This window comes from Peromyscus leucopus, chromosome 3 (assembly GCF_004664715.2).
Source record: "Peromyscus leucopus breed LL Stock chromosome 3, UCI_PerLeu_2.1, whole genome shotgun sequence".
NCBI classification, from domain to species: Eukaryota; Metazoa; Chordata; class Mammalia; order Rodentia; family Cricetidae; genus Peromyscus; species Peromyscus leucopus.
Genome location: NC_051065.1, coordinates 72,602,897 through 72,625,514, shown reverse-complemented (window position 1 = coordinate 72,625,514; position 22,618 = coordinate 72,602,897). Strand labels below are relative to the sequence as shown.

Genomic DNA, 22,618 nt, shown 5'->3' with positions numbered 1-22,618 from the left:
TGGGGAAGATCTATTCTGAACATCTATCAAGTTGTTCTTCTTACAGTTCCCTAAGTGATAACATTATAATCATGAGATATATACTGTCCATGTGTATTCACTGTTATAAGTAACACAGAGATGCTTCATAGTACTTGGGAAGAGGTGTGTAGTTCATATGCAAACAGTACCCACATAACACAAAGGACTCGAGCATCTCTGGAGTGTGGGCTCCTGACGCCAACCCCATGTGGATAGAAAGGGACATCGGTGCATATCAGAATCACCAGGACTCAGTTCTGTGGCTGACCCCTGTCCAGACCCATTGGAAGGGGCTCTGTGCTCACAGAGGGCAAAGCCTTTGGGAGTCTGGATGGGAACAGTGTTACTCCTCACGGTACAGACTCAGTTTAGGCAGCAGCCCAGGTGATGGCGCCATTTCCCTCCTCACTCAAGGGCGATGAATGTGGTGCAGTAGCCCCTGGAGAGACACAGGTGCATGCTTCCCTGAATCAGGTTCTTGGCTCATCAGGGTGCTCTGAACAGAAGTCCTTGGTGGGCCCACCAGGGCTGGGAGGGCCCCAAGGTCATTGCAGAGGGTCTGTGATGCCAAACCCATTTTCTTTTAAGTAGTTGATATTATAACTAATCCTTAAGAAAGAGCCATTTGTTAAATTTTGCTCATATGTATATATTTAAAATCTACACTTGTATACAAAATCTGTCTAAACCCTCCCTCTCTTTGCAGCGGATGTCTGTGAGCCCAGGGCTTTCTTCCATGTGTCAAACAAAACAGTGCATCATCACAGATGGAACACAGTAGCAGATGTGTGAATCCAGCTGCCTCCCACTAAGGCAGACCACGAGATTTACACACATATCAAAGCAATGCCAAGAATTAGGACTCCTTTGTTATTTTTGAAATCAGGGTTATAGTTCATAAAACCATGTATACTCAATGGCAAGATGTTCCCACTGCTTTGTCTATAAAAATGAGTAAACATTTTAAACGCCACATCTAATATAGTAAATATCAGCAAGACACAGTCAAATAAATTAGAGCTCTTTTGAATGTTCTGTACATTTAAAGGATCTTAGAGGGCCCTGAGGCCAAAAAATTCTGGCCCCAAACTGAGCTAGTGAGATCCCTTAGGGCAGCCCAGGCTTTCAGACCAGCTTTTGCAGCAAGTGAACACACATTACAAAACACACCCCAACTATTTTACAGCCAAGCCTGCCCCATAAAACCCAAAGAAATGAGAATGATTCAACGAGTTCCCTGCTGAAAATTCGTTCATGCTCATTACTCCCACATCTGCTAAGTTTGGGCCTTTGAAGTTGCCTGGAGTATGTTAAATGTATAATCCTTTTGGTCACCACATGATGGCAGTGTTGCACAGAAAATAGCCAGCCCTGCCTGGGCCAAGCAAGCTAGAGCTATCATTTATCTATCTATCTATCTATCTATCTATCTATCTATCTATCTATCTATCTATCTATCTATCTATCTATCTATCTATCTATCATCTATCTACCTACCTATATCTATCATTTATTTATTTTAGATAGGATGGAAAGTAGATAGGATTGGAGTGTTTGGCCAAGACACACACACACTCACACAGCCGACTTCCCTTCTGCTCCTGCAGAGCTCCAAGCCCAAGAACACAGAGAGTGAAACAGGCATTAAGACACACTTTTGGATGTCAGTGTGGGGGCAGAAGCCCTAACTCAAACTCAGTTATTCCTCTACAGCAGGAGCTCATAGCTTCCGTTAGAAACAACTAGATCAACTAAATTTAGATACCTGGGCCTTTTACCAAGCAGCTAAATCTAGATTTCTTAGTTTTTCTGTTCTTTCTTTTCTTAACTTTTGGCAGTGCTGGGAATCAAACCTGGGACCTTGCACATGCTAGGCCAACACTCTACCAGCGAACTACTGACTCTCCTAAATGTGGATTTCTGGGGGTGAGATCCAGGCATGTTTTCTAACTGTTTTTGAAACTCCTCAGTAAATTCCAGTGTGCAGACGAGGGTGAGAGCCACAGTGCTGTCCGCCTTGTCTCCACCAGCTGACCCTAAGCGAGGTGTGCTGAATTAACTTAGGTAGTCTCCCCAAGCCTTGGGACTTCTGCTTTCAATGTGCCTCCATGAAAGCCACTGTGCGCGTATGAAGGGCTGGGAAGGAAGGCCAGGGTCTCAGTGAGGACACAAAAGCCTCCAAGGCAGAAAAGCAGTGAGGCCAGGAAGAATGTACGTCTTGTGGGCCTGGACTCACCTTCCCTCTCATGACCCAGGGTCCCCACCTGGAAACAGCTTCAGCATCACTGGGAAGTGCCAAAATAACAGATACTCAAACCCCACCAGCCTTTGATTCGATAGGTTAAGAGGACTGAACACGTGTGGTGTTTGTTTTTCTTCCCAGAATAAGTCTCAATGGCATGAAGTGAGGGCTCCCCCTCGGCACCTCCCCACCCCTCACCCCTCACCAAGTCAGCTGTTGCTCAGACCCCTGATAAATCCACATGGTTAGACTCTGGCATGAAATGAGAACCCGTAAATCCTGGCTTCCTGAGAACATGGAGCTGGTTCAGATCCGTTCATGCAGCGCTCCTGTTCCGTTTTTATGGCTGTGTGTGCGTGACAGGAAGATGGATGACCACAGCCATTACTGTACCTGTCATTTTCACTAGCTAGGCTCTGCAAATCTTCATTTATCCCTGACTCCCGAGAAGAGCCTGGTTATGTCAGTTACATGTCATTTCCAAAGTCCCTCCTGAGGAGAGAATGCACAGTTTTTCCGGAACCTGTAATCCAAGCTTCTCTCTTTCACCTCCTCCATGATGTCCATGGTTCAGTCTCTCTCTCTCTCTCTCTCTCTCTCTCTCTCTCTCTCTCTCTCTCTCTCTCTCTCTCTCTCTCTCTCTTCTCTCTCTCTCTCTCTCTCTCTCTCTCTCTCTCTCTCTCTCTCTCTCTCTCTCTCTCTCACATCCACTCTCTGCAAAGGAATGCTGCACCTCAGTTTGGCGAAGGTCACTGGTCCATAACCTGCTGAAGTCTAATGAAGACACAAAGAACTGCACACCCCAGGATGAAGATCCACCATGGTACCCAGTTGGGAGCCCACCCAAGAGAGGGGCTGTGGCGTCATCGCACACTAAGACATGTTGGGCTTCTGAAGACAGTTAGCCTTATGCAGAATGCCACAAAAACCATGCTAACAAAGGGGGTGAAAACCGTGCTCGGGCTGACCTCTCCCCACACTCTTCTCTATCACACCCCCTCACACCTCTCTCCTGCCTGCACCTGTCAGGAGGCTGGCCCCTGGAAGCTGTGTCTGCCCCGGAACTTCGGTTGAGTTTGGCCAATGGGAAGTACGGGCAGGTCAGGTGGTGGGGGGAGAGAAATTGGGGGCTGGGAATGAGGTAGTGATTTGGGCTGCCAACCTCTTGGGGGAGTTCTCACTCCAGCTCTCATGAACCCTCCCTATCCCTCCTGCCCCCCCACCCCCGGACCCTTGAGCCTGTGGTGGTGACCCACTCTGGACTGATAACCCAAGGGAAAGTTTCCCAGTTAACAAACTCTCTTGGGACTTTTGGCCTTCTGTTTTCTGCAGGAGTCCTGCTGGGGCCACAGAGTGTGTGATGAATTCACTTTTCAGTTCTGGCTGATTCAGACAGGAGCCTTGTGGTATAATGGACAGACTTCAGAGAGCTTAACTATGGGGAGTCTAAGCGGAGGGTGGATGAAGACATCATTTTCTGTCTGAGTCTTCTAGAGGTCTGGGAAGTACTCTGCTTCGTGGCTCCGTCTCCTGGTCTGTAAAGCAAGGGGTTTGCTCAGGTGCCGGATCCCTTCTCCTTGGGCTCTGGCTTCTCCATTGCTGCAGGATGCTCATAGCCAGATTGCAGCTCCTGGAGGAAGGAGCTTGTCCAGGGAAGGGCTGCGAGCCCCTGACCTGGCTCTGGGTGAATCTGAGATGCACGGATCCTCATTGTGAATTTGGCTCAGTTTGTTACACTTCAGCTATCTGCTCCTGCTTCGTTCAACAAGTGTTTGCAAGTGAGTGCTCTGGGATGTGCTGGGATTTAGAAGCCGAACTCATTGAAATAGAAGCTTTCATGTGGATGTCAAGAGACATCTACACCACAGGTTCCCCAATGCTTCCTGTGTGAATCCATCTGGGGCCCCATAAAGAGGTCAGAGCCTCCATGAAGACCTCATCCCGTGACTCTGACCATAGGCTGCATATCTGATTACCCACTCAGGAAGGCCCACAGTGTTGGTATTCATGGCCACAACTGGAGAACCACTGATGTAACAGTTACCTAGGATACAGTGGACTAAGTCCACATAAAGACTATGTGCCAGTCTCTGGGGTGGTTCTGAGGCATGAGTTGAATCCAGGCAGATATAACAAAGAGAGAGGTAATAATGCTGGAACTCAAGAAAGCCTAAAGATCATAGAAGGGGCAGGGGAAGCATTTCAGGCTGAGGGAACAAAGAAAGGAAGGTGATGTGGGGTAGAGAGGGAGGCCAGTGGGAGGGTAGCACCAGACTGCAAAGCATGATGGGCGTTTCTATTATCCCTTGAACCCTCTTCACCTCCTCTAACCTGTCTTCCACACCAGGCCACACTATGGCTCCAGACTTCCCTCCGGAAAATCAGCTAGCCAGTCCCCTGAGCGTCCCTGTCTTTCTGTGGAGATATGCACTCATCAGCAAGTACAGTTTGGAGTGGGAGAAGCTGGATCTCTCCCCGTCCCTCTCAGCCTCCCGAGGCCAGGAGATGGTAGATTAGTGCCTCTGCCCAGTTCTTCCAAGAACCAGCATGGCTCTTCAAAAACCACAGAACACCAAATGCAGACTCAGCGATTCCCATTCCTTTTAGCCTTCCTTCACCTGTTTTACTTTCTCTGACCTGACCTTTTCCACCTTCTCCCTCAGGTGCCGCTAGAGATCTTGAATCTTTGCTGGGAGTCTAGGCTCACACTGGTAGCCAGAGTCCTGATGAGGTGTTTGAACTTTGTCCTGCACTGCTGAGCAGTATCCAGGAGGCACCAGCCATTCTGTGGGACCTTGGGATTGAGAGGAAAACACTCTGGATGACCCCCATCTGCTCTACAGGCTTCTGCCGCTCCTCAGAGCTGAGCAAACCTTCCTCAGCCTGGTACTTGCCCTCAGGCCAGGGACAATGCAGCTGAAGGTATCTGGATGGGCAGCTGGGTCACGGAGAAACTACAGTGAAAAGATCACTTAGAATGTGGGTGGGCAGCCAGAAAGGAGACCGTTTCTCAAACAAGGTGCAGGCAGGGAGAACAGAGCCTTGCTCTCAGAGGCAGGTCCTCAGAGAAGACAGGTTTCCTAGGGAGGCAGAAGAAAGGGCTGCTGGCCTAGGCCTTCTGGTAGTGTGGAAACCTAAGAGGCTTTGTTGCCAGTGGCAGGGATGAAAGAGTGATTGGGGCACTGACCCTAGAGCAGCTAGAGCAGTAGTTCTCAACCTGTGGGTCGCGACCCCTGTAGGGGGGTCACATATCAGATATTTACATTACAATTCATAATGGCAGCAAAATAGCAGTTATGAAGCAACAAAGAAAATAATTACATGGTCCAGGTCACCACAACATGAGGAACTGTATTAAAGGGTCACAGCATTTAGGAAGGTTGAGAACCATGAGCAAGAGGAAGGCAGCGTGGGCAGAGAAAGGGGATGGAAGTGGGCAGGAGGCTGGGGAGCCTCTGGGGATGTGGTGGGAGTACCAGGAAGCCAAGGGCAAACCCATCCCCGTCTCCTGGGAGTTACTCCCCACTCTGTGGCCATTTCTGCCTGGTGCTGCCATGACCCTCTTCCAGTTCCAAATCATCAAGAAGTCCCGAGAGCACAGATCCTGTGAACAATCTGGAGGGATAGGGTGGGAGAGGAGGGGTGCTGTGAGCGCTAGGAAGTGGGGGGAGGCAGGGAACTGGATCAGCTCTGCTCTGCAGCATGTGCAGCAGCCGGGGCAGAAAGCGCTTTCCTTGGCTTTAATGTGCCCTGTGTCTAAGACATGGTGAGCTTTTTATTCTTGTTTCAGTCTTTGAAGGGATACTGCACATGTCATGGTTCAAAGGTCAAAGAACTTCAAACAGGAGCAAGGAAAGGAAAAGTCCCTTCCCCCCTCCCCCAATACTCTTTCAGACACCTGCTTCCCCTCCAACAATCAACAAAGTCTGTTCTTTTACCTTTATGATTTGAGGAGAAATAAACACATTAAAAAAAATCAGTGTTTTCCTAATTTACAAAAGCGGAACATTAACAACACAAGTCGTCCTTTCCTTTTCTGCATCAGCCCTCCTCATCCTGTCCTGGGGCTGCAGGCCATGCTGACTTACATGGAGGAGCTGCCATGGGATTCAGGAAGGTCGTGGGCTGACATTTCCCACCACCAGAAACAGTGAAATGAATGAACAAGACATAACTGGGGCTGACTGTCCTCCATGAGCAGTGAGCTGAACAAACAGGCCTAGTGCTGACTCCCGTGAAGGGGACAATGAGAGGAAGGAGCGTGATCCAGGTGGAGCCAAGCACCCCCACAACAGCGAAGGAATGAATAAGACACAACCCGGGCTCTGCACCCTACATCCAAGACCTCAAATTCCGGAGTACTTTGTCTCAGGTTTTTGGATTAGAGATGAAAAACTGCTACTCTATTCCTAATCTGAAAAATCCCTGGTTCCCAAACATCTTGGGCAGAGGATATTCAACCTGTATATTATCAAAAGTGCTTTAATGGGTACCCACTATTTTCCCACATCAAACACAGGTGCAATTTACCACATCAGTCTATACCCTGTTAATACATATGTGCTTGCCAGGCTGTTTATTTGATTCAGTGGGATGCATTTGGTGAGAAAGGCTGGTTCTTAGAGCTGGAAACAGTAATGCATTTTCCAAACCAGGCCCTGTGAAGACGGAGTGATTTCTAGCATCCACCGACAGGGTGGTGGCCCAATCCAAGGGGTTACTTAGAATAATAAAAGCAATAGGGATACGATGTGGTCCAGAGGCTCAGCAGATTTAAAATGCTCTGAATGTGAGACGGGGCAGCCCAGGATCACCTCTTCATCCTGCCACTGTGCGGCTGGGCGAAGACAGGCAGAGAGGATCCTGCCTGGGAATCTGGCAAAGCTATTGAGTCTAAAATGGGAAATGGTTTCACGTCTGTGCAATCTGGGTGTTGAATCCCAGCATTTATTCATAGACTGCCTATCACACCATTTTTCTGGAGACCAGTAGATAATCCATGTGTGATATAAATTCTAAAATATATTTCATATGAGTGATTGTACTAGACTGACCATTTTAATTAAATACATGCAGTGGGGGGGACCCCAAATATACCACGTTTTAAAAGCCACTTAGATAAAGAATCATGATGTCTACCTACTAGTAGGGGCTGAACCCCTACAGCTTTATTCCTTCTGCGAGTTCCCCACCCCCCACCTCTTCTACAGTTACTAAAGTCGGGTTCATTGCTAACAACCTGGACAGGAAGTAAATCTCGACACCACTTCAAATCTGATGGAGGAGGTACTATATCTTTTTTTCCAATTAGCCCTGTTAATGTTCTTGGATCCGCCAACAGCATCATCTTTTCTAGATTTACTTGGAAATAATCAATGAAACAAATGGGTGAGCAACATTTGAGCACTGTGGAATGGACATGCTGGATTTGAGCAAGGCTGGGAAGTCGATGCATCCCACTCATTAGAACCTTTAAGGCACACCATTAACTGAAGCAGACAAGTACCTCGGGCTCCTCTCAGTCAATCCACTCAAGTTCCCCGAGCTCTTCTCCAGCCCCTGCCTCCATGGCAACAGGCCCCTGCCCTGCCCTGAAGGGCAACAGGATCTCAAGCCAGACTGAGGCTTTTCCTAATCACACTTGTCAATACAGGTCACAGAGACTCTTAAGTTAGTTCACAAGCTACTAACAAAATGAGTGGCCAGCAGTAAGTGTCCAGACCTAGTGTCCAGACTACTCCCCCAAGAAAGCCAAGCACATCATTAGTGTCCATGAAAATCTTCACTCTTTTTTTTTTTTTTTTTTTTTTTTTTTTTTTAATTAATCATAGCCGATTTTATTCAAATTGTCCAAAATTTATAGTAAACATGTCAATTGTTTCTAAAAATGTATGTCGCCCTTTATATATAATGGTTACAGTGTCTTTCCTTGATTCTTTTTTTTTTCTTTCTTCTTTTCTTTATATTTCTTTAATAGAAGCCAGAATCTTGGGTTGCCCAGTTGGGAGCCTCTGATCTACTGTTCTGATTAAGTTTCTTTTCGATATTCATGGCCAACATTTGGCTTCTAAAAGAAAGACTTTTAGTCTTTTCAATCACCTGCTGATAGGGTGAGACTGCATTGTTACCCATTACCACGTGACCTAGTTTAGAATCAATCTTGGCATCCAACCTTGCATTTCTAATCAAATTCACAATCCATCTTTCAGCTTCTTCTGGAGTCATATTCAGTTTATCTGCTAACATATTAATGCTGATACACTGGTGGATACGACAGAAAGTTTCAAATATGAAGAGACGGGCATTTTCAATGAAGTCCTCAAGACAAGCCACCAAGAAGAAGTCATTCACAAGCACTGATTCACATTCCCTCAGCTTTTTCTGAGCCCCATCAAAATCAAAGTTAACATATAAGCATTCAACAAATTCTGTAATTGGGTCTTTGTATGTGTAAGACTCCTGTTGAATAACTTTCACTAGATCTTTCAGCACCTGCCGGCGTTTCCGCACATCTTTGTTTGTTATGACGGCAGTGGTCAAATAGCGGAGAATATGTGGACACATTGTCTGGATGGCATTAAGGTACTGTGGTTGGTAAAGGAAGAGATCAATAATATTATCACGGCCTTTTGGATGGTTGAAAAAAACAAACAGAGACCAATGAATGAGCCATGTCCGCTGCTGAAGAGACTGGAGTGGAGAACTCACAGAATTATTGTCTATGGTCTCTTTTAACCGAGTAAGGTCTTCCATGGCTGCATCCCAATTCTGCATTAAGATTTCAGAGGCCAGTTTTCCCCAGAGTGAACTTAATGCATTTCTATCTGTTGCTGGAACCAACACTCTAAAGAAGTAAAGATATTCTGCCGCTCCTGAGTAATTCCCACACTCATATTGGAATTTTGCGTATCTGTAGAGTGTATCTAAATACTCCTGCCTAAACCCATGCTTGTCTGCTAAGTAGTCAAATAACATCCGACCATCCCTGGTTGACTGCATCTGCCTTGTAGTTTCTGGATCTTCAAACATCTTCACAATTGGTTCTGTTTCTGCCTGGAGCTGTTTCAGCTGTGCAACAACTGTGGTTCTTTTTTCTCTCAAAGCATGAGGGATATCATCAGAATAAAGGTTTTTGTAGACATCCATAGCAAAGTCTACCATGTTGGTATCACTAAGAAGATCCAATTTCCCTTGTAATAATTCTTTTTCATTATATATCTCTTTCACGGAGAGAAACTCAAGGAGCGGGAAGACCAGATGCCGATCCAGAAAGTGCGCGATGCGAGTCGTCAAGTCGTACTCCGCCATCTTGCCGGGGGAAAGGGGAGAGCTTGTTCGAAAATCTTCACTCTTGACATCTCTTCCTGAATATGGACTTCTTCCTTTAACATTCCCTTTCTTTTCTTACCCACCTCCCACCTCCCCAAATAATAGGGCTACTTACTGGCTGCCTCACTCAATGTGATTATTAATTAGATTACTCACTTCTCTAGGCCCTGCTATCTAGGGGAAAGTGTGCTGGCTAGATTTATGTCAACTTGACATAGCTATAGTTATCTGAGATGAGGAAACCTTGATTGAGAAAATGCCTCCATAAGATCTGGCTGTAAGGCATTTTCTTAATTAGTGACTGATGTGGGAGGGTCCAGCCCATGGTGGGTGGTGCCATCTCGGGGCAGGTGGTCCTGGGTTCTATAAGAAAGAAGGCTGAGCAAGCCAGTGAGCAGCACCCCACAATGGCTTCTGCATCAGCTCCTGCCTCCGGGTTTCTGCCCTGGTTGAGTTCCTGTCCTGACTTCCTTTGATGATGAACAGTGGTACGAAAGTGTAAGGCAAATATACCTTTTCCTTTCCAACTTGCTTCATGGACATGGTGTTTTCTAGCAGTAATAGAAACCCTAAGACAGGGGGACATCCTATCACCCCAGGTTCCTGCTGAAAATAGCCCCCAGAAATACAGCTTCTGTCGCTGGAACTTCCTTGCTGGTTTCCATTGGGGGGCCTGCTTTCTGTAACAGACTGAGTTTTTAGTGGCACCGCTCTCTGATTCAGAAACACAAACACCACTTCAGAGACTTACTTTACAATTCATCTTCTGATTTATCATGGCCGAGAAGGTCGGCTTCCAGATTTTCTATTTTAAATTGCTTTTGAACAGATTTTATAGACTAAGGATTTGCTTTCATCTGGACTAGAACAAACTCTGAAAATTGGGTCTCTCCTTCCCTCTCCCCCCTCTTTATCTATCTCTCTCTCTCCCTCCCTCCACTTGCTTCCCTCCCTCCCTCCCTCTCCCTGCCTCCCTCTTCCACTCTCCTAAAATGTAAACAGTCAGTAGTCCCCAAATTTCCCAAATCAATTATTTGTGAAAGAATACCCAGGTGTTGGGGAGACAGAGTTATAAAAAGAAAATGGCAAATGATGTTTTCATGGGCCAGCTGCTCAACTGATGTGAGGCTAGGGAAGACCCTCCTTTGCTCTGAGACCCAATTAGCAAATCAATTAATATCACACTCTTGCTGCCAACAGACTGCTGCTCTCTCCAGCCAACCTAGAGCTTGGTGGCTCTCCATCTCTGAGGCCTAGTCCTTTTTCCCATTCAACCTAAGCCTCTGTTGGTTTCCACCAGTCCTGGGATCAGGGGCCCACTTGAGCTTAATTAAGGATTAGCAGCCACCCAAAGGAGCAGCATTTTCTCTGTATCCCTCTCTGATCTAGCCCAAGTCCACTCCAAAAGCTGGGGTTGGCTCAGCCATGGTGAGTGCTGTTGGTGTGGTGGGCTGTCAATCTCAGTAAGAAGTTGATATGACCAGGTAAAGCAGATGGTCCCTGAAGGGGCACCTCCCACCCCAAAGTCTGCTGGGCGGCTGTGGTGGTACCTTTCAGAGAAGCAGCAGGTTACAGGAAAGAAAAATGGTGTCCCCTTTACCATATCCTGCAGTGACCACAGCACACCCAGCTCTACATTCACCCAACCCAGGGGGTTTCTGATAGCAGTGAGGTGGTGGTGTACTTTCCTGGGGGGTGTGGAGAGGTCAGCCTGACTAAGCCTCCCAGAGACTGTGGCCATTATGATCAAGGTTTCCGTGTCTGTTAGAATTCTTCATCTAGGTTAGCCCACCTTCAAAAGGTGGCTAGCCTCCTGTCCATGGTTGTGCACATAGTCCTAGGGCAAACAAACAAATACCATGCATTTGACCTGCTTTGTAGCCAGACACAGCCAGCAGGGTGCAAGTGGCCATTTAAAACACGTTTCATCCACTGTTTGGCATTCAACAATAACGGAGTATTTTCTTTCTTTCCATCCAAAACAAACCCACAAATGACTATTTGTCTAAGTCCCGATTCTGACCACAGGGCAAATCATAGCACATTTGTGGGTCTTCAGTTTCTCACATGTAGCTCAAGAAGGGGTTGACCTGGAAGAGTCTAGCATTCTTCTGGCACCCCAGTTCTAAAATAGGGAAGAATCTCCTCCAACATTTTGGCAAACTGCATCTATCATAACCCGTCTCATTCAGCACAAACTGGAACTAGGTAGCCATGCCATAGGCTGCTCACCTTCTCTACTGGCGTGTGTTCCTCATTGGTGACACTCGCTTTCCTTGATTCATTTTTAGACTTGCTCAGCCTTCTGGAGACTTTCTCTCTGAGGAGAGTGGCATATCCAATGTGTTCATAGATGGGGTTTGTGGTCATTTTTGCAATATACTCAGCAGCCTTGGTCTCTATGTAGAGCGTGATCAAGCCATCTGTCACCAGGTCATGAATGGATTCGAACCTCTTCTCACCCACAAAGTGCTTCCCATCATGGAAGAGCCGGTAGTTTAAGGTCTGGTTCCCAAACCTGCTCACCAGAAAACAAAGGAACACAGCAGGTAAGACAAGCATTGGGAAAGCAACAGTAGCTTCCAGCATAGCCCACATGGCAGGCCTGGAGCGGGTGCCTGCATCTAATTATCTCGGAGATCTTTGGAGGTGGGTACTATTACTAGCCATACTTCACAGAAGAAGCAACCGAGTCACAAAGAGCTGGGGCTCCCTGCTGGAGCCTACACGCCTGGAATGAAGCAGATAGGATCTAAGCTCAGGTACACCCTTGGGAACATCCCATCCTGTAAGTCACTCAGGACATTGTGCTATTCCACTTGTAAATCAAAGCCCCGATTTAAAAATATGTCACCTAGAAACTTCTTCAGTGGGAAATTACAATTACCTCTGCAAGGGACATCACTGTCCCAGCTCCATGATGTCCCTTATTGTCACATCTTTGACTGCTACCCCATCTCTACCATCCCAGTTAGGGCAGCAAAAGAGAAACATCAGCTTGGTGCTGAGTGGACCACTAATACTGGCATCCCCCAGTCTCACCGGCATGACAACTGTGCCTACTATGGAGTGCCAGGAGATAGGAAAACTCTGCCTACCCAGAGTTCTGGGGAGCTTTTGAAATACTCCCTCCTCATTGAGTCACTTAAGACATGCTCTGGATAGCTCCGGTTGCAACTTGCAAAGCTTCTTTATGAGGTTACACTATGGAGACTGTGGATTAAACACACACCCTTCATGGGCCTGCCTGGGAAGGATTTCCATTGCATCCCATCCATTCTCTCTATGGAGAAAGCTCTAGTCCATTTCCAAGAGTCCCCAGAGGACTGTGTGAGAAGTGAACAGCCTGGCATACACAAGTGACACCCGCAGTGTCTCAGCATGTGTGGTGTTGGCCGAGCTTGGGAGAAACCTGCCCTATTGGCTTGCTGGCATGCATAACAGAGTCATCGTGGTGTGTTTGGGATCAAGGACTCACGGATGGAGGGCTGCATGTCTGTGAAGCACTCATGCTGACAATTTGCACATCTGTAGCCAGGTAAACAGACCCTTGACCCCTAGCCCGCAGCTGGTGTTTGGAGACAGTGGAATGCAAAGTAACGCAAGCTGGGCTGACTGTGGAAACTGAGTGTCTGGGATGAGTGGCAGGTTCTGTGGACGTCCACAACAGCTGTGAAGCACAGCTGGTGTGTCTGATGCCACTGTACTGTGCACTTAAACTGATAGAGATGGCCAGTTTTACATCATGTGCATTTCACTGTGGTGGGGGAAGTCCTGAGTGAACGTATGTTGTTGACATGGGCACAGCCATGTCAAGGACCCCACAGCCTCACACTCATTGGAGAAATGGCAAAAATACCCTCCAGTCCTGGGCAGGCTCAAAGGGCAATACAATAGCAAAGCCTTCCTTGGGTCTGAGCTTGAATATTGACATTGTGCCCAGAAAATGTCCGCCGTAGCTTTCTCTCCCTGGATGTTTACAGCCTAAAGAGTGCTCCGATACAGAGACAGCGCCTACTGAGACAAACTAACCCTGCCTCCTTAGTCAGCTGTATGCCATAAACTCCACCTCCTTGCCCAACTGTATGCAACAACCCCATCTCCCTAGTCAATACTATATTATACATGTGCTGCTCTTCTGGGGTGCTGTAGTTCCCCCACCAGATAGCACAGTCCACCTGCTGTCAGCTTTTCTGTGTATCTCTCTATTGTTTCACCATCCCAGTCCGGTCTGTCTGTCCCCGGATCACATTATCATTTTTAAAAACTGGGACATCATAAAACCCACTTTCACAAACAGTGAGTGAAACGCCGCTCACCTTAGTGCTAGTGTGTAACATCCTGGCTGCCGCTGGCTTTCTCGAAGGATGTAGGCACCCTCTACACCTCCAAGGAGTTCGTCAGCCTGTTCCCGGGAGATGATCCCATGAAACCTGGAGGGACAGGGCAGTCATTGCTCTGAACAGACCATGTACAAGGTAGGTACTATGGGAGCCTGGCTAAAAGTGATGGTTACTAGGTCCCTGGGCACCTACTGTCTCCCATGGAATGAGGAGGGTGTGCCTATGTCACACCTTAAAGACCCTCTTGGAACTATCCCCTGCATTCCCCCCAAGAGTTGCAAACACAGGAAAACCCACAGCCCATCTGGCTTTCTGTGACTGTCTTTGCTCTTGGGCTGAAAATGAAAATGGAAATGAAAGCTGGGCTGTAGCTCCTTTCAAACCGTGGGGAATAACAAAAGAGCAATTACCAATTTAACTTTCAGCTCAAACACAGAGAACCATGGATTATCCTGATTGAAAATGAACACGTATTGATTAGCAACCTGCTTGCTTCTGGTGCTGGGCGTCGTTAATGTTAGAGTCTCATTCTCTGGAAAGAAGGGCTGGCTAGGAGCCATGTTCTTCCAATCTTTTACATTCGAGAGTAAATTGTTTAGGTGAGTATTTGCAAAAGGAACCTACTTTTCTGTTTGAGTGATAATGTTTGTCTTCTTTTTCTCCATTACAAAATGAACACACGCACACAGAACATGTGGCATACTGAAGGGACTTCAAAGCCTGCGTTGGCTCTCTGAAGGCGGTTGTCTGAGGCCTAGAGCTTGGACAGAGACTGGGGAGGTGGAAGGCACATGGCTGGGAGGATCCATTTGTCCCTCTACCTTTAAGTAAAGATGAAGGCTCACAGCCATCACCAGCAATTCTTTGGGTTGGTTTGGTTTGTTTATTTTTGAGACACTCTGTCTATTACGCAGCCCCAGCTGTCCTGGAACTCACTACGTAGACCAGGCTGGCCTTGAACCCACAGAGATCTGCATGCCTCTGCCTTCGCCCGAGGGCACCACCATGCTCAGCTGTTTTTCTTTTTTTTCTGTCATCACGAGCAGTTCTATCCTCTGTGTGTCTAAGATGAAGGGGCCTTGAGTATGGAAAGAGGTCAGTGCCCAGGGACTCTAAACTCTTAGGAGAGGGATAAATACCTCTTTCTAGAATTACCTAGCGGTAAGAAAACTCTGGGGAATAATCATATATATATATATATATATATATATATATATATATATATATATATATAAAGAATTTTCTGAGAATAAAAAAAGTAACCTTTGTTATTTTCCCCCTCCCACCGACAATACAAAGATTAGGCTGGAGTGCAAACGTGATGGAGGTGTGTGTGTGTGTGTGTGTGTGTGTGTGTGGAGGAGTGTGCCTTTCTCTCTGTTCCTAATTCTCTTTTTCTATATTCCTTTTTTTTCAATACTGGGCTCTTCCAGGTGATATTCTGGTCCTAGGGGAAGGAAGATGCCAGGTGCATCAGTGGTCCTGTATTAAAAACCCAGCTCTTAGGTCAAGGCCAGGGTAGCTTGTAGGGAAAGATGCCGTATGCTCTGCCAAGCTCTGGTTTTCCATCTCAGGAACCAGTGCTTCCAGCAGTGCTTCTGGAGAACTCGGGATGAGTGCTGAGATGTAAGAGCAGCCCGGGCAGGGAGGGCTGGCAGTAGCCTTGATGGAGAGCCCTGAGGGTGGCCTGGCCAGTGTCAGGGAGGTGACATAGGGACAGGACATGGGATAGGAAGAACAGCGGGCACAGGAAAGAGTCTTATCAGCCAGAAAGGACCCAAGCTGGTTCCAGAGGAGGGATGAGGATAGAGTGTCTAGGACATGCCAGGATGTGCCGGCGCAGGGCAGAAGTGGGGTGGTGGGGTAAGGTGCTCACTAAAGAGGGTACAGGGACCTGCACCCTGTCCTGCTTACTCCTGCAGGAGAGGGGGAGGAGGGTTGGGGGTGCTGCAGTCTGAAAGTGGGCGAGCAGCTAAGGACTGGCTTTCTTGAACCAGAAATTGAAGTGATGGCCAGAGGGGCGTGTGTGTGTGTGTGTGTGTGTGTGTGTGTGTGTGTGTGTGTCAAGAATCAAGTTCAATTGTCCAAAAGAAGGTAGCTGTAGTTTTGTGTGGCTGAAAACAGTCTGTGATTTATACACGGTTTAAAAAGTCAGAATATCCAGACAAAGGTAAAAAGGTAACTATGGTTCTCTTTCATGGGGGGAGGGGGAGAGTTGTGGGTGCTCTCCACCATCTATTTTTCTGTTTTATTTTCCCAGGGTTACTAGGTATTAAGTATCAAAAATGCAAATGGTAGGGGCTGGGAGATGGTTCTGCAGTTAAGAACACTTGTCGCTTTTCCACAGGACCCAGCACCCACATGCAGCTCACAACCTTCTCTAACTCCAGTTCCAGGGCATCCGATGCCCTCTTCTGGCCTGTGCAGACAACAAGCGCACACTTGATACACAGACATATATACAGACAAATCACACATACTCTTAAAAATTAAAATAAAAAAAAGAAAGTGGTAGCTCACAGTGGGAGCATCCAGAATTGAAATGTTGATGGTACAGGTACAAACGATATGAAAGTTTAAACTATACAGAAACAAATACTCTGCTTCCACAGAGATACCCACTGTCACCCATCCTGGGGCTTCCTGCCAAAGCAGTGCACAGATATACTTCCTAAGGGACCTGTGCATGGCTTTTTGAGTAGACAGGAAAGAGAACTTCATTTTTTTTTAAAAAATAAGAGGAGCAGAGCCTTGCAAGTTTTACATTAATTCTCCTCTAATATAAAATATTCTTTTGTGATTAAGAAAACACTTCCTTGTTTTCCTGTCTCCTTTGCTTACAGGATTTGGCAGGTTGGAAGATGAAATAGAAAAGATTATTCAATCAAAACTTTTGTGTAAAAAAGAAAACGTTTAATAAATAATGTACCTGCTAGATTCAGAGACAAGACTGTACGTGGTAGCTTTTCCTGTTTGCTCTCTCTTTTAAAAAATAATTGTGCAGTTTGCAAGTAACCCCCAAATCAGATGGATAGTCACAACCAGGAGACAGCATAGTCTAGCTGTCAGAAGTGGGGGTGGGCGAGAGGGGAGGCCTGCATTCCTGGGTGGGTTCTTGAAAGGAGCTGGCTGGCTAGAGGCTCAGAGTCTGATAAGAAAGGGGCCAGGATGCAGCTGTGTCCACTGTGAAGGAGCTCTGGGCTAGGATGACCAAACGGTCCATTAATCATGAAGCTGAGGCGCTTCTGGGTATGAGGATGAGGGGGGAGATCTTGCATTGGCCAAGAGAGTCCAGGAGGTGGACTTGAAAGAGGTTTTGCCTCATCATATCGCAGGGTTAACCTTAGGAAGAGAGGTGACTTATGTACCTCCCCCTCTCCCCCACCCACACCATTCTACAGCTCTCGCTCTCTACGGCATTCTATACTTCCCAGTCTCCGACTGCAAATGACCTTACTAGTCATGATGTTTGCCCTGTGCTCAATTCCCGAGGAAGTCAAGCAAGGCTAGAGCTGGAGGTAAAGGAGGATGTGGCTGGGGAGGGATGAGAGTAACAGTGGACTTAAGGCAATCTGGCTGATCCATCCAAGTCCAGAGAAAGACACTGAAGGGAAACAGGATGCTTTTCCTGACCACTGTGCTACGAGGTTCCTGACAGTCAGGAATTCAACTGTAGTGAACGGTCTCTGGCACTGAAGTGTTTGTATTGCATCAGGGTAGACAGTGAAATGAAATGCTGATGGTGAGCTGATGGTGAGCCTTCCATTTCAAACTGAACCGGAAGCTGGTTCTGTATCTTAGTGGAAACCAGACACCAAGTATGGGAAGGAAAATTCAATACAAAGCTGTCTGATTGCGTTTATTCTTTTACTACACTCTTACACAATGAACATGTGATGTAGACAATGTTAGGGAATATTTAATAGTTAATATTTGAATGACATATGAAGTGACTACTTATTAAATTATTAAAACACAGAATAGTATAATACGTACTCTCTTCCATAATATTTTGGTCTGTTTTCCACCTATATTAAAAAAAGAAAAATGTTAACAATGCATTTGAATTCAAATCAGCTAGATAAAAATATGATTCAGATAAACAGCTAGTGTCCTGGTTCTAATTTTATTATAGATTCATTCACCAAATCAGAGATCCATGAAACTTTGGAATTAATCAACACATCCTCATGGATAGGAACAATGCAGAATTATTACATTTTTATATTCATTAGGCTCATTTCCCACCCAAACCAAATGAATACAATAAAGAATTTTCAAAATAATAAATAACAGTTTTTCCCCCAAAGGAAACAATGTGTTGCTTATTTTAAGAGTAAAGGATTTTAAAAGATATTTTAACTTCATTCTAAAAAACAAGACAGATACTTCCAGCATGAATAAAACTTAAGCATTTATTTCAATCTTCATTTAATTGTTTTGTTTTGTACTTATAAATAAACAAGGGTTTGCACCTGGATTAAAAAAATAAAGTAAATATCATTTGGTTTCTTCTTCAATAAAATTGGTATTTCTAGCATTCTTCATTTTTCAACAAATGCCTAGTAATGGGTCACAATTCACTTGATACCAGAGGCATAGCACATGGAGGGAAAGATTGAGATGACTACATCCTATGTGGTCACACATGTCATCTGTCACATAAGAACATTGCTTTCTGATGCTCACAGTATTGGCTTGGTAAGAGATGAGCACAGATTTTTCACATTTGGCTCTCGGTCCTGCTTTAATTCTTGGGACACTCCAGTTGAACCACGTGAAGCTAGAAGTTTTATTGGTGGTTGAACATTTGGAAGCAAATGTGTGTCTGTTGTCGGGTGTAGGGTATGAGCCTGGCAGATTTTTCTGTCGGTCTATGGTCAGCTCTGTCTATAGCCAAATACACTGTTCTCCCAACAAGGCACAATGGTTGGATTTCCAGGTACCAGGCAGGTTCCTGGTGTATTTCCATCTCCCCTCTACCCCAAAGGATAAAGGGCCATAGGATATTATAGGTCACGAGGAAAGTTCAGAAGGGGGATCCAGGGCTCTGAAGACCACCTCCCAATCTACCTAAAACAAATCTAGCTTGCACCCAGCTCATCATCTAGACACTTCTAAACATGTGCTCTCTCTTCTGTGCATTTCACACCCGAGAGGCACTCAATCAAAAGGCTGCTGTAACTCTTGATCTTCGAAGTGTGAAGACCGCTCCATGTTTTTGTGAAGAAATGTCTGAATGATATAATCAACCAAAGCTCAGAGTGTGTGAAGAGGCCCCCTCCTAGCAGGTATCTTTTCTATAAATGCCGTGCTCTATTGTAACTTTACACATCAGTAACTTTTAAAACATGAGCTGAACATTGTCACTGCTATCACTCTGTTGACTTTTGAAGTTCTTATTTGATACTGCTGATATTCAATTGCCACATCAGTGCGCCATCGAGATCTAGAAAAGCTAATGGATATAGGCAACGCATGATGCCAAAATCTCTTTCCATTCCTGGGGATATAATATTCCAAAGTTAGAAATGGTTCATTCTCTAGAAGGGAAAAGTTTCCACTCCCGTCTTTCCGGCTAATCTGTAATACAAGGTGTGAAATCTGAGTGCAGCTTTTAGCCCTATTCCATCTCCCTATCCTCATTTCTCCCTCAGGAGATGAGTAACTAATCAATCTTCTCATGTGGACAGCATGGTCGGTGACGCTAACGCCTAACTCCTGGGCTGTAGGTAAGAGGTCAGTGACTGTGGAATCTAATTGATTCTAAATAGGAAAACAATCGCTTTCAGGTCACTCGTCACTTAAGAAAATACACAGCACATGGATCAGGTTTAGGGCTGAGCCCTGCCATTGTTCAATGGTGATGGCTGCTGAGCAGATACATGGAGGACACAGCTATGAAGAGTTCCTGGGGTTCTGAGCTCAGGGCATGTGGGAGTCACAAGGAAAAAAATCTGACCCAGACTACCAAATAGGGAAATCTTAAAGTCCCCCAAATAAGATCTTGCCCAGAGGAGACTTGCATCCAAGTGAGGGGCAAGTTCCTTATGTGAGAAACCACTAGAACATAAACCAGGGACACAAGTCACAAAGAACATTGTGCACATGGAATGGAGCCAGAGAAGTATGGGAAAACTCTTACTCTGCCTTTTCTGAGTTCGAATTTAGGTAGGCATGCTGGGGTTCTTATATTCTTTTCATTTGGGGGCTTCACATAGGCAAGAGAGAGGAAGCAAGGATGTACTGGGCCCCATGACCACAGATCCCACTGTAAAGCTGTTCTGAGAACAAGCTGATCCAATTTCCTTTCCTTGGTCCTTTCTGTAGCTCTTGCAATATATAAATATATGTATATATTTCTATGTCATAACATACTATTACATATATTACATAATATAATATATATATTTATAATTGTTCATGATAGAGAAAATGGCTGGGGTTAAAGACCATCTTTTTTCTATTTCTAAACTCATTGCTGGCAGAGGTCTCAGCAGAGTACACACTCCAGCGAGCCTTAAACCAGCCCAGCACTTACTCTTTAGTTAAAGGACCCTGGGAAAGGTACAGAGCCTCAACAGTTTTTCAAGCTGGATGATAGTAGATCCTTGGATATGAACAAAACATTGTCAGCTTGGTATCAAGACTGAGAGGGACAGGGGCTTGTCCAGTGAGACTGCTGATCTCTACGCTGTGGCCCAGTACAACCCAATAAGCTCTCTCCCCAGACACAGCTCCCCTAGCCATGATATTCAATCTCAATCTCTCTCTCTCTCTCTCTCTCTCTCTCTCTCTCTCTCTCTCTCTCTCTCTCTCTCTCTCTCTCTCTCCCCTCTCTCCCCCTCTCTCATGTGTGTTTACAGTGTGTGTATATGTCATGTGTGCATGTCCATAGGAACACATGGAGGCCAGACTCTCCCTCTCAGGTGTGTATGTGTGTTTATATGCATACAGTATGTGTATGTCATGTGCTTATGCTTACAGGAACACAAGGATGCCAGAGGAAGACACTGGATGTCTGTCTCTATCATTCTCTGCCTAATTCTTTGAGAGAGAGTCTCTCACTGAGCCTGGAGGGTTTTTGTTTTATTTTGTTTTCTTGTTGAGAGGGAACCCTTCCATGCTGCCCAGGCAGAACTCCTCAAATTTAAGAATTCTACTTATCTCAGCCCCCCAAGTGCTGGCCACATACCATGTGCTATGGTACCTAGCTTTCTGAGCATTTTCTGAAGTAGCAGTCATGTCTTTCCTCGTCTTCATCCTATTCTCAGGACCCTCTGCATGTCTGGCACAGGGTAGAGACAGTATGCATCTGAGCCTCATACAATCCTACAGAATGAGTTAGGCATGGAGAGCCTCTACTCTACTCAGGTGGCAAAAATTGACAATTTATTGCTAAAGCACCCTAAAAGATCAAATTTCTAAATGTTGCTAAAATTCTCCTAAATAACAATTGAACACCACAGTGAGATTTTTTATATAATATGAAACATTGTAGGATAAATTTTCTAGTTGTTTAACACACTCAGGAGAGTAATGCATATGTATGCCTCTGTGAGATATAGAGCTGAACAGACTAGGGATGTCATTACCCTTCTCCACTGAGCACATACTATAATAAAAATAAACAGTGAAATGCTGTTGTCAAAGATATGGGTGTTATCCCTAACTGGAACAGAGTTGGCGGTGCCCTTGGGTGTGCCCAAGCTTATTAAACACTAACTATAGTTCCTTGGGGGAAAAGAAGGAGATTGTCTTCTATGTTTAAACTTAGGCCAGTCAGGGCAACACAAAGCTCTGGAAGAAGCCACCTTCCACAGGCTGGCACCCTCCTACTCAAAGTATCACAGAAAAGACTGTCACCAAGTCATCAGGACCAGAGCCTTGCCTTCACCATGGAGCTTGAATCTGCACTTCAAAGAGGAGTCACAAAAGTCTTAGGATCTTAGAAGGTGCCAGGCATCTGAGAACTTGTAAAGTAGGTTGTGAATTGAGGAAAGAGGATGGCTAAATGGCTAGTGAGCCATAGTAGCAGGTAGTCAGTGTTCATAGAGTCAAGAGCTCTGTGCTCAGCAGAAGTCAACAGAATGAGGGGAAGAAAATGGATGCAGTCTTTCCTCACCGTGAATCTACCTGCTGCATGACCCTGGAGAGGTTATTAGACTTCTTTGCATCTCATTTTCTTCAATCTTTAATAATATTGGTACTGTTAAGACATGCTACATTTATATGACAGCTTCAGAGATCAGATGAGGCATTGCCTATATAAACCATGAGACTTGGAACAGTCCAGGCGATGGTCTTACATTGCTGAGTGTTGCTACAGACTCTGTGTTTTCTATGCGTTATTTCATTAAGTTCTCTTTACCACAAGGAGGTAAGTGAGGACTCAGAGCTAGTACCAGCCTCTGTATGATATTGCCGACCTCAGAACTTCTCTCCTGTTCCAGCAAAGATTAAAAAAATGTTAAGGCCTTGGTTGACTCCTGAAATTCCTCACTTTCACTAATTTGCTCATCTGGTAGACTTGGGGTTTCTCTTTGCTGGGGATGAATACCTTAAAACCTTTCCCTAGCGATCTGAGTTCTATCAACCAGTTAGTCAACAGGAACTCTAATAAATTTGCCTCAGTCTCCCGATATCTGAGTCCTGCATCTTTTCCCTGTGGTTCAGAATTACA

General features: G+C 45.6%; 2 protein-coding genes across 2 annotated transcripts in view; both read right to left on the bottom strand.

Moving 5' to 3' along the window:
* Chn2 (chimerin 2) overlaps nt 1-22,618 on the bottom strand; it is a 277,548-nt gene that overhangs the window by 78,540 nt on the left and 176,390 nt on the right. Inside the window, exons 4-6 of the mRNA XM_028864129.2 lie at nt 17,932-17,963; nt 13,912-14,025; nt 11,825-12,110 (exon numbers count right to left, since the gene is read on the bottom strand). Coding sequence (XP_028719962.1) covers nt 11,825-12,110; nt 13,912-14,025; nt 17,932-17,963 — 432 coding nt within the window. The remainder of the gene's footprint in view (nt 1-11,824; nt 12,111-13,911; nt 14,026-17,931; nt 17,964-22,618) is intronic.
* Nucleotides 8,193-9,611, bottom strand: LOC114689723 (eukaryotic translation initiation factor 3 subunit E). Its single transcript, XM_028864131.2, has one exon. The coding sequence runs from the start codon at nt 9,569-9,571 to the stop codon at nt 8,234-8,236; it is 1,338 nt and encodes a 445-aa protein (XP_028719964.1). The 5' UTR covers nt 9,572-9,611; the 3' UTR covers nt 8,193-8,233.